Source organism: Schistocerca serialis, chromosome 1, assembly GCF_023864345.2.
Source record: "Schistocerca serialis cubense isolate TAMUIC-IGC-003099 chromosome 1, iqSchSeri2.2, whole genome shotgun sequence".
Taxonomy (NCBI): Eukaryota; Metazoa; Arthropoda; class Insecta; order Orthoptera; family Acrididae; genus Schistocerca; species Schistocerca serialis.
This window is the reverse complement of record NC_064638.1, coordinates 447338382-447351398: the sequence shown is the minus strand read 5'-3', so window position 1 is coordinate 447351398 and position 13017 is coordinate 447338382. Positions and strand designations below refer to the sequence as shown.

Sequence of the window (13017 nt, the reverse complement as noted above, 5' to 3'; positions counted from 1 at the left end):
GACTGTGTCAAGAAGCACACCACTAATACCATACTTGAATGTTACAGGATTTTTTCCCCTACTCATCTGCTTTAACTTACACTTTTCCACATTTAGAAGAAGCTGTCATTCATTACGCCAGACAGTAATTCTGTAGAAGTCATCCTGTATCCTCCTACAGTCATTCAATGAGGGCACTTTCCCATGCACTGCAGTGTCAGCAGCAAACAGTTGCAGTGTGTTGCTCACCCTTCTTATCAGATCATTGTTCTATACAGAGAATAAGAGTGATCTTCACACTTTTCTGGGGCATTCCTCGTGACATCTTTGCCTCTGATGAACATTTGACATTCAAGACAATGTACCAACTTCTATTACCCCTCAAATATTCCTATGCTGTATGCTCAGAACTTAGTTAACAGTCTGCATTAGGTCTCGTCAAGTACTTTCTGGAAATTGAAGAATATGTTACCCTTCATCCATTTGTTAACAGGACATTATCTAAGAAAAGGCAAGCTGAGTTTCACATCAGTGATGCTTTCTAAATAAGTGCTGATTTGTGGACAGAAGCTTTTCTGTCTGAAGGAAATTTATGTGTTTGAACATTGAAAATGTTCCAGAAATCTGCAGCAAACCAATGTTAATGATATTGGCCTGAAATTTTGTGGGTCTGTTCTTTTACCCCTCTTGTATACAAGAGTCACCTGAGGTTTTCTCCCAGTCATTGGAAAAAACTGGGTGAGAGATTGGCAATGAATAAAGGGTGTAACAAAAGGGTCTGGACAAACTTTCAGGAAAGGTTATTCACTTATAGAGGAATAAAATGTATTATATGGACATCAGTCGAGAAACACTTTATTTTCATGTTACAGCTCATTTTCTGCTTCTCTTTACAATCACATTGGTAATGGAAACACACACAAACAGAACACACTAGTATTAATGGAACTTTTTCTTGCTTGGTGACCCCGGGATTTCTGAGCTGGGGACTGGTAAACACTGCCAGTCTTCTGTCACTGTAAGCTTTGGGCATGCTTCAGCAAGCATCATGTGATGCAATTGTCGAATGTTGTGTGTTACAGCGATTGGAGATCTTTGCTTGATCACCTGGATCGCAAGGATGGTAAAAGCCTCTGCTAAAAAACCTCAATCTCAAGCTGTTCTGCATGCCAATGAGGTGCATGGCTATTGAGGTAGAACAGTTGTTATTGGGCAACCTCTGGGGAAACTGCTGCACCTCAGTTGTATAAGGCTTACTCAAGCAAGTAGAGCTCGCTCTGAGTGCAAGCTTATATCCCTAGTTGCTAAAGGGACCGAGATGGAATCCTCGAAATTTGCTGTTCCTCCTCTTCCTCCCAGCATAATACCAAGTCTAACAAGAGGGATTGTGTAGCCAGTCCTCCATACTCAGGAATGTTTTGGAGTTCTAGTGTATGTAGTAACATGCTGCTAGTCAGAATGTGTTTTTACTAGTTAAAGGGAAACAGGGCAGCTTTGAAAAAGTCTCACCTTCTTACATTCTAAAGGGATTAGAGGGGATTGCAGATACATTAAAATCCATTAAGCATTTGCAAAATGCACTGTTGGTCGAAACCTCAAGTTCCCGACGAGCGAAAACCATTCAGAAAGCCAAAAGCCCTGGGGAATGTACCAGTGAGACTGAGCTCCATTCCACTTTGAACTACTACAAAGATGTGGTGTGGAGGAATCTGGTGGACATTCTCAAAGACGAAACTAAAGGAGAATGGGCCCAACAAGGCATTGTTGAAGTCCAAAATATAATGACAAGGGTGAAAAGCAATCTGGTTAAGTCAAACTCGCTTGTACATGCTTTTAACAGCACGAAACTTCCACAGAATATCAAGGCAGGTTTCATTCACCTAAGCGTGCTGTGTGGTGCAGACCCCAATCAAATGCATTGTTTCAAACGCCAGTGTTTTTGGGCATACTTCTGTGGGGTTTAAGGCAGAAGCCACTAGTGGCAAATGTGTTATGACTGCCCACAAAAGAGTCACTTGTTCATCTCCTCTGAACTGTATGAATTGCTCTGGGGATCATGCTGCCATGAGTAGGGACTGCAGTGTATATCTTGAAGAGCTGTAGATACAAGAATGTAAAACTACAAATCGCATTTCATACGCTAGGGCTGAAGAGATGTATAAGGCCATTCTACCCTCAATATTCGCTACCTCTTTTGCTTCTGTTCTTAAACAGCCAGTTCAGAAGACCATGTGCTACTACACAAATGGAGGTTGTTAGTATCAGCACTAGCACCATCGTTTGTCGGTGCACTCATGCTGCTGCAGTTACTTCAAAACCCATACCTTCTCCCAGAACATAAGAGAATGCTGTGGTTACCGACATTGCGGTGCTCAATGTCGCTCCAGAGGTTCAGTCTGGTGCACCACACAGCACTTCCACTAGCAGTGTGGGGGATCCAAAGCCTTCCCAAGCAAAAATAAAAAAAATAAAAAACCAAGTCAAAGGTAGAGAATCAACTGCTGACGGAGACAGGAAGCAAGCCGTCTGTTGGGTTCAATGTCTCTCTCTCTCTCTCTCTCTCTCTCTCTCTCTATCTCTCTCCTTGACTCTCTAGTGGAAAGACAATGTGAAAGTGCTACCACCATGATAAATGACTCCCTTATTACAGTGAAACATTAATGGGTTCAGGACACATGTGAAGGAACTGAAACTCTTTGCACATGAGCACCGCCTGTGCTTGTTTGCAGGAAAGGCATTTTAAAGCGCCTGATACCCCTGTGTTAGGGGGTTACACATTCCATAACAAGATTGACGTGCCTAGGGAAAGGGCGCAGGGAGAGATCACTGTGTTTGTCAATAACACACACCACTCCTCTGCTCTCCCTCTGGCTACTGACCTGCAGGCAGTTGCAGTTGAAATTCATGTGTGTCAGAGGATCACTGTTTGCTCACTATACTTACCTCAACAAGATGTGATAGACACTGAAGCTCTCACAGATCTTATAGAGCAGCTCCCCTGACCATTTCTCCTACTGGGAGACCTCATTGCCCATCAGGTATGAGGTCAACCTCTACTTGCACTCAGGATTGGGTTTTGGAGAACCTCATGACATATCATAAGCTGTGCACCCTCAACATGGGCACTTCCACTCCTTTCAGTGCTGCTACTGGGTCATCCTCAGTTGACGACCTCTCTTTCTGCTCGCCAGCCCTTGCACACACTGTTGAGCAGGAAGTCATTGATGACCATCAATCCAGTGATCATTCCCTACTCTGGATTCATCTACCGGGTTGTGCTCTCCATGCAGGCTGCAGCCACAATAGATGACCAGCAGAGCCAACTGGACACTGTTCAGCCACGTGCGACAGCATGCAGGAGTGACTGGACCATATCATGTGAGTAATCCATCATGCCACTGACTTCTCCATCTTCTTGTCATCCTAGAAGTCTATATGTTCCTTGGTGGGCGGATGAATGCCATTCAGTAATCTGGGCCAGGTATGCAGCTCTGCGATGGCTTAAGTGCCACCCAACAGCGCAAAATCTCACAGCCTTTTCCTTAGCAAGAACCAAGGCTCAATGCATCATCAAGGAGAGCAAAAAAATGGTCAGGGCAAGCGTTCCTGGATTCTATCAATCGTCCTAGTCGTTCTACTGCAGTATGGAAAACCATGAGGAGTATTTCCGGTAAAGGCAGTTGGTTTCCTACAGCGGCGTTGTTGAAACAGGGGTGGACAAACAACATCTGGAGACATGACGCAGACAATGGCACACCATTTTGCAACGACTACGCCGGCTGCTAGCTAGGATCCAGTTTTCTGCCGTTACTGTGCCACCATGGAAATGGGTGAACTGGACTTCGGGTCCAACGATTTCGAGTCCTACAACTACCCATTCTCCATGGGGGAGCTGGATTTGGCACTGTCTGTGGCTCATGATGCTGCACCTGGTCACAACCAAATCCGATACAGCATGCTGAGAACTTGAAACCAGTGCATGTGGAACACTATTCATTTTAATCGTAGTTTTAACTTACCTGAATAGCATATGTACAACACCATTCTCCAATTTAAACACTGTGCTGTTTTTGGACCTTAATTTTGACTCCAGACTGTCTTGGTTATCAATGACGTGAAGGTAAGAGCCTAGAATGCACTGAACTTTTTGAAGTGTCAACAGCAGTTTGCATGAAAATGCTGTGAGACGACGCTGCCATTTGGATGCACTTTTAATAACTTTTCTTATGCCTTGTCTTCCAACAACCTTACACATTTTGACTTTCCGTCATTTTCAACGGCAATGTTATGTAAGTTATGTAAAACTGTTCATTAGATACATTGCACTATATCAACATTCTCAGTTGCGAGACAAGTGCAAAAGTTTTGCACTTGTCTCACGATTGAGAATGGTGTAGGAGAGGTTAGCCACAAGAAGCTCTTTAGAGGTTCGAGAGAAATACGGAAACATCAACTACACAACACAATACCATGTCCCTGTCGGCATTCAAAGCAGCTTCTAGTCGTCTCAGAATTGATAAAAACCGGTTCTGCATTCGAGGAACTCGTGTCTGGTGATATTACAGAAACAAATTTCAAGCATTCCTGCAAGCAGTTCTTTCAAGCGCTTGAAGCTTAGTTCTGTAGTAATATCAGCAAGCAAAATTAGTAAAATTGTATGGAAACCTGGGAAGCAATTACATCTGCCTGGCAAGGTTAGGTCCAGGCAATTAATGTGCGACATTTTTCTTACGTTTTGCGATTATTTGACAATGACATGCATTTCGCAGACCTCTTACCAGTCATTGCAGATGCGTGACGTATTTTTCGAAGTGCGTTTCTCCTAACTGCTATGTTATTTTTAAATTAATAAAGTAAGCAGTGTCTTAGAGAACGCTCCGTTGACCATCCTTAAGAGGTACACACAACAATTACCCTTGCATAAGTCTATTAAGACTGTTTTGTGTTATAAAGGCTACTTGAGAAATTGAATCTGAAAATATAAACAAAGCACACTCAGGCGACGTGGCTGATTCATGAAGCTCTGGAGAATATTGTCAAACCGTCAATGATTCACCTCACAGGTTCGGTATGTATTGGCAACAATGAGAATATTTTGAGGGCCATCAATATTGCTCGTTAATATTTGTAATACTGACAGTAGCCTATATCAATATGCTGCCTCAGATGGTCAATATATTGACAGTTTGACAATATTATTCAACATGTGAGGGCACCTTTAAGCTAGTACCGGTACTCGTCTTTCAAATACCCTGAAAGCTTTGGACAAACTTTAAACAGAATTAATTAGATATTATGTGGGAAGATGCAAATGGTGAAGAAGGCACTGACCGACGATCAAAACCGTAATGTGAGGAGGTGCAAGACGGTGGACAAGTTCTGATGTGTGTAGAAACTTGTTTTAAGAAAAGGTGACGTTGTGGACCTGCACAACTAAACAGACGGTACCAAAGAATAGCCGAATAACTTCACAGATTGTTTAATTAGCTATATGTTTCCAGCACATCTTATCTAAATATAGTCTCCAGTCATACTGCCGCCGGACACAGAACAAGTAAATAAGTGGCCATAACTTTTCCGGCCTACAAGACGGTATTCACTCTTTCCGATGCAGTCTCGCCTGTGTTTTGATTGTTGCTTCGGCTCTGGACTGTGATGATGCATCTGCTCTACACCCACAAGCGTAAGCGACTAAACTATGCGAAGTGCATGTCTTGGGGACGCTATTCGCGTATGAAATGCTCGAAGAATGATTGCCTCAATGCCCCTGTGCTTTCTGTCAGTTATACGGCTTAATCTTGTCGTTGTGGTCACTACCGGAGCGATACGTAGGAGGACTATAGTAATCTATATTCCCAAATTATTGACTCGACACTGATTGTAGAAACTTTGTCAGCAGCCTTTCACGGGGCAGCTGACGTCTCTCTTCAAGCAGCATGGCTTCTTCAGCGTTTCCATGGCGCTCTCCCGTGAATCAGACAAACCTGTGACCATTCGTGCTGTTCCCATCTTTTATACGTTCAATATTCCATTTCAGTGTTAAAATTTGGTACGGGTTCCGCGCACTTGACCAATTTTCTGTGATGCATCCCACGAGATTTTCGTAAGCTATCTCCTTTGTAGACTATCCGCAGTATATCAAATGCAGATTATTCGTCATTAGGGAGTGCCCATGATCATTAGGGTATACAAAACTGTCCAGCTTCAATCTGCAGACTACTTCTCTTCGGCACATACAGAGAAACGATCTTCAGACAGAAGTTGAACGTTTTTGTCCGCATTTTTCCCCGTAACCTACCAATGAACCAATGACTCCATCAGCTTTACGTGCGGCTGAGTCTATGTGACCGTTCCATGTCATGTGCTCGCAAATTTTTACATCCAGGAATTGATATGAGTTGTCCGATTTCAGTTATGATTCACTGATATTACTTTTTTGGGTTTTGTGAAGTGAACAATTTTACATTACATAACGTGTATATCGAGTTGCCAATGTTTGCACCACTTTCAAATCTTGTCAGTATCTGACAAAATATTTGTGCAGCTTGGTTTTTTTCATATAAGACAGCAAGCTGCTGATTAACCGACTTGTGGATTATCCGTGCGTAGTCCGTCGATTCATAAAAAAAATGAAAAACATAACCTGACGTATTCTGTTCTAATTAGAACGAATATTTGCATTAAATTTACGGTTAAAATAAAAGTTTTTGGTTGTGAAAACGTAGATGACGAAAACATCCGCGAGTAATCAAATATCGATCTGACTGTGAAGCTGGATTTGAGCAGGCGAACGAGATGTAGTGAACATGTGTGTTCGGCGCAGAAAGAGACCGAAAATGATGCGATCAAAGAACCCATTATCACGCGCACAGATTCACTTAATGCTGTGATCTGTTGTTCGGGTATGTAGGACAAAATTCGTTTCCTATATTGATGTTTTACTTTCGGGAAAATGAGAACAGGCGTCAAAAAAAAATTAAATTAAAAACGAAAACGGAAAATAACTGGGCGATTATGTATCGCAATAGTGAACTAGAAGACAGTGATACGAAAAGCGGTGGGATTTAGTGTAGTTTTGTATATAAGTTGTCACTTTGCAGCGTGTAATGCGTGAGCTTTCAAACGTGACAACCAGTACTTTTTCAAAATACTGTGAATAGCTGTTTCCGTTAAAAATAATGTTGCTTTGGATTTCTGTGTTTTGGGTTACCTGTGCAGTCTCGGGTCCGCATTAACCCAGATAAATGGAACCTTGCTAAATTTAATTATAGACCAGTGCATCATGTGTAAAATGTTTGACGTTGCTGTTAATACTTTCTACGAGGCCATTTAGACTATACACCGTGAAAAAGATGGGCCCCAGTACATTCCCTTGGGACACTCCTGAAGTATGTGAAGGCGACTCTCCAACCAAGTGAACATGCTGGTTCCTCCCTACCAATAAACCCTCAGTCTGGTCTCACGTTTTCTGTCATCCCCTGCGATCGTACTTTCATTAATAAGCGTTGTTGTGGTACGGTACCGAGTTAAATGCTTTTAGGGAGTCGAGAAATGCTCGAATAGCTTACAGCGTAATATGCTACCTTGCGGGACAAGGGCATGTGCCATATGATAAGAAACAGTGTTTTTTAACGTGTTAACCACAGATAATAGATCGCGGCTATACTCAACCTGATTTCCGCAGCAAGTGTTCGGCGGACGCCTTTGCTGCAAGGGCCACCGACAACAGCAACAGCAGCGCCAGTCGCGGGACCGATGTCATCCTTGCTGCCATTGTGACGGCCAGCCACACCAGCGTAGGAATCATCGACTGTGCTACGCTTATGTACCCCTGCTCATCCGGCCGGCTTGCGCAAACTGCGGCGAGGAAGGGAAGAGAGAGAGAGAGAGAGAGAGAGAGAGAGAGAGAGGGAGAGTGGCGGGGGTATCCAGCAAACGCGTGTATGCAGTGGCGTTGAGCTTCTTCTGTTAAGGAAAGTAAATACGCGGCCAGTTCGAGTACGTTTTAGCCCAGAAGCAATATACACTACTGGCCATTAAAACTGCTACATCAAGAAGAAATGCAGATGATAAACAGGTATTCATTGGACAAATATATTATACTAGACCTGACATGTGATTACATTTTCACGCACTTTGGGTGCATAGATCCTAAGAAATCAGACGCAGAACAACTACCTCTGGCCGCAATAACGGCCTTGACACGCCTGGGCTTTGAGTCAAACAGAGCTTGGATGTCGTGTTCAGGTACAGCTGCCCATGCAGCTTCAACACGATACCACAGTTCATCAAGAGTAGTGACTGGCATATTGTGATGAGCCAGTTGCTCGGCCACCATTGACCAGACGTTTTCAGTTGGTGAGAGATCTAGAGAATGTGCTGGCCAGGGCAGCAGTCGAACATTTTCTGTATCCAGAAAGGCCCGTACAGAACCTGCAACATGTGGTCGTGCATTATCCTGCTGAAATGTAGGGTTTTGCAGGGATCGAATGAAGGGTAGAGCCACGGGTCGTAACACATCTGAAATGTAACACCCACTGTTCAAAGTGCCGCCAATGCGAACAAGAGGTGACCGAAACGTGTAACCAATGGCATCCCATACCATCACGGCGGGTGACACGCCAGTATGACGATGATGAATACACGCTTCCAATGTGTGTTCACCGCGATGTCTCCAAACACGAATGCAACCATCACGATGCTGTAAATAGAACCTGGATTCATCCGAGAAAATGACGTTTTGCTATTCGTGCACCCAGGTTCGTCGTTGAGTACACCATCGCAGGCGCTCCTGTCTGTGATGCAGCGTCAAGGGTAACCGCATCCATGGTCTCCGAACTGATAGTCCATGCTGCTGCAAATGTCGTCGAACTGTTCGTGCACATGGTTGTTGTCTTGCAAACGTCCCAATCTGTTGAGTTAGGGATCGAGACGTGGCTGCACGATCCGTTACAGCCATGTGGATAAGATGCCTGTCACCTCGACTGCTAGTGATACGAAGCCGTTGGGATCCAGCAAGGCGTTCCGTATTACCCTCCTGAACCCACCGATTCCATATTCTGCTAACAGTCATTGGATCTCAATCAACGCGAGCAGCAATGTCGCGATACGATAAACCGCAATCGCTATAGGCTACAATCCGACCTTTATCAAAGTCGGAAACGTGATGGTACGCATTTCTCCTCCTTACACGAGGCATCACAACAACGTTTCACCAGGCAACGCCGGTCAACTGCTGTTTGTATATGAGAAATCGGTTGGAAACTTTGCTCATGTCAGCACGTTGTAGGTGTCGCCACCGGCGCCAAGCTTGTGTTAATGCTCTGAAAAGTTAATTATTTGCATATCACAGCATCTTCTTCCTGCCAGTTAAATTTCGCGTCTGTAGCACGTCATCTTCGTGGTGTAGCAATTTTAATGGCCAGTAGTACATGTCGCTCCCTTCCCCCTTCCCCAGTCCCCGCCCTCAGACAGAAGTTGCCTATTCTTGGACTTCTGAAAATATCTTTGAAAATAATTCAAATCTAGTGATCTTTGAAGTTCGTTGTCTTTGCCTATAAGGTAAGTTCGACGTAAACATTCCTCTGTAACGGAAATGATTTTTTAAATTTTATTCCGGTGTAAAATATTAAGAGGAGAAAAATTCCCTTTCGCCTAACGTAGTTTCTCGAACATTTTAGTGAAAAGTTTTTGATACAGAGAGTCCGGGAGATTAGGACCACTGGATGAGACGGAGCAGTGACGTATTTCACAAATGCGCCGCTGGAGAACAGCTCCCTCTACTTGCGAGGACGCTCTTTTGTGAGAAAAGGTGGTGCAAAAGTGGTGCTGTAATTTTCGCTTCAGTTCTGGAGAAAAATCATATTCTCTGTCCTAGTAAGCCGAAAAGATTTATAGTGTAGTTACATAATTTTATTATCAACTCTTAGTTTCCACAATACTGTTGCAGTTGTTTTGCTGCAAGAGTGACAAACGTCTAGGCAGGTAACTAACCTAAAATGACCATCGATTTCGCTACCCACAGACAGACCTCGGTGTGGTCTATCTTTGCAAGACAATCGGGAGAGATGGACCAGAGTTATTTGGGAGAGATGGACCAGTTACTTTAATGTGAGAAAGAAGGAGCACAATTAAATTTAACTTCAAGGTATGTGGAATAATATCACTGAAGACGGATGCTGTCTCAGACTATGCTTATTTGTTCAAAAATGGTTCAAATGGCTCTGAGCACTATGGGACTCAACTTCGAAGGTCATCAGTCCCCTAGAACTTAGAACTACTTAAACCTAACTAACCTAAGGACATCACACATATCCATGCCCGAGGCAGGATTCGAACCTGCGACCGTAGCGGTCTCGCAGTTCCAGACTGTAGCGCCTAGAACCGCTCGGCTACCCCGGCCGGCTGCTTATTTGTCAGAAGATACAAGCACATCAGAAAAGCAAAGTTATCTGCGCAAGTCAAATTCCTTCAGTGACACAACTTAGGCCTCCACTCCTACTACACCCAAAGCTTCCAACATTGCCATCTCGAAACTGACTACACCTAAACCAAAACAGTCAAAACTGCTGGAGAAATGTCACTTGTTTCTTCAATTGATAAAAACACAAATTTTAAGAGGAAAGCAGCAACTGTACCCAAATAGCTAAACTCTGCTGAAAATACTGCAAACATAAAGAAAAAGAAAAATAAGAAAAGAAGGGAAAGAGAAAAAATGTATAAAAAGATCACCCAAGGGCAACACTTGTAAACAGAAAAACAGACTGAAGAAACTAAAAAAGAAAAATACTACAAATAGCTCACACTGTTCATCGTGTAATAAACTAATAAAATTGTTCTGGCCTAAAATATTTGATGGTATAATTGTATATTCATTTCAACATATTCCAAATAAAAATATGACATTTAACTGACTGTTTTCTACATGTACTGCCATTTTACATCGCCCATCTCCCCCAGTACACTGGTCCATCACACACACAGACCTATGGGTGAGATGGACCACTTGTGTATATTTTCATTTTATCATATCTCTTGTACTTTAAGTGTTAGTGCCTCAATAATATATTGTACTTAAGTGTGTATGATATCCGATACGAGCATGCTGCCAGAAGTTTAAAAAAATTGAAAAACACACAAATTTTATGTCGAAGAAAAAGTGGATCAGTTCTCCAGGACTTATCCCATCATATTAACAATGTCTATCATAATTAGTAGTGAAAACTGGCACTGTAAAAGTATACCATAACAGGAACAAAAATGTCCTAGAAAACTTGGGCTTGCAAACGAGCTATTTGCGATACTGTTGCGGATGTTTGGTTACGAGACGTCCCTGAAATATTGTCCTAGTTAGTAGAGATATATTTGAAATGTTAACTTTTCGTTTAAATCCTCATTTAATTCTGCTGAAATTTCATCCGTGGCCTGTCTTAGCTTGCCAACGCAGGGGAATGTTGTACGTGATGATGGAGCACAGGCACCTTTTGCTGCTAATATGAGACGACATCTATCACACCAATATGGTCGAAAACGAATTGGCCCAGCTCAGCCTGCACCTTGGCCTCGAAGGTGAAGTGACCTCAATCCTGTGGATTTTTCTGTTGTAGTGGGACGCGAAATTGAAGCGTCACCCATCCACCAGTGTCAGTCCAGTTTGCAGGTGAATATAAGTTTAATTTAGTTTTTGTTGATGTATTTTTGTAATATTTGTAATGATTGTGAATTATCTAAAGTTTTGTATTAATTTTTTATGTTTCATGTACGGAGAGGGCGGCGCAACGAACGGAGACAGCATCTTCACTGCCGGGACCAGAGAGAAAATTGCTGGCCACTATACGTCGCGGGTCGACAGCCAAAGAGCAACAGAAGATCCTGAAACCGAGTTGTTGCGTCGTGCTTCTAAAAATTGAAAATTAAGAATTTGTAACGTTACTACAACAATGACGTCATAGAAAGTTTAATCATGTTGTAAATGTTCAGTTCTATCCTGTCAAGGCTCAGGTTCACGTCTATATGTAGGAAGATAATAAACTAGTGGATGCTACTAAAGTTTAAATACGTGTTCCGAGAATTTATTTGTGAAGAATTATGTTACGTAAGATTATTAACTTTTGACAGCGTTCATCGCGAGTATGATTCTTGAAAGTTTATTCAATGTGGTTCTAATATTTATTAAAGCAAATCACTTGCATTAATATAATTTCTGAGAAGAAACAAACGACATCTAAATTGAAAAAGTTTGCGCAAACCAATTGGACTGAGTGACTTAATTCTGCGCATACGACTCAAATGACGATGTTTTACAGTTTCGTTCAAGAACCATTCAGAGACAATTTAAAAAGAGTTTAAATAATTTTGAAGTGTGTTGTAACTGACGTAGGTGACGAAGTCAGCACATGGTCATATGTCCAAAGAAAATCATTTATACAAAACTTACGTCGTTACACTACACTGTCTGGGATTATCTAAAAGGTGACTTACACATAACTCCAGTAGGCGCGGTTAACGAACTGAAGCACCGAATTTTACAAGCTCCTCCCCCTTTACAAGATGATCTGGGAGGGGGAGAGGTTGGGGAGGTGTCTGAGAGAGATCACAAGTCACTGCAGAGACAAGTGTAGCATTTTTTCCACTTGAGAGCACCACACATGGAATGCTTTCTTAAACAGGTGCGTTTTAACATGTAACATGTAAGTATTTTTGTATATCTTGGGTGAAATTTGAGACCGATCAGAGGGAACTTCACCGAAAAGTTTGCATTTCAAAAACAGGGTGTCCCAAAATAATGCATACACTCTTTGAAACTGAATATCTCTTTAAATAAAGGAGATAGAAAAACAGTTTTTGCAGGAAATAATGCAGAAGGGACGCGCGGGATTAGCCGAGCGGTCTTAAGTGCTGCAGTCATGGACTGTGCGGCTGGTCCCAGCGGAGGTTCGAGTCCTCCCTCGGGCATGGGTGTGTGTGTTTGTCCTTAGGATAATTTAGGTTAAATAGTGTGTAAGCTGAGGGACTGATGACTTTAGCAGTTAAGTCCCA

General features: G+C 42.6%; 1 protein-coding gene across 2 annotated transcripts in view; it reads right to left on the bottom strand.

Moving 5' to 3' along the window:
- Positions 1-7807, bottom strand: part of LOC126472880 (uncharacterized) — a 46543-nt gene extending 38736 nt beyond the window's left edge. For both annotated transcript variants that reach the window (XM_050099967.1, XM_050099968.1), the window contains exon 1: positions 7651-7807. In XM_050099967.1, the coding sequence (XP_049955924.1) occupies positions 7651-7786 (136 nt within the window). In that variant the 5' untranslated portion in view covers positions 7787-7807. The remainder of the gene's footprint in view (positions 1-7650) is intronic.
- Between the last annotated feature and the right edge of the window lie 5210 nt (positions 7808-13017).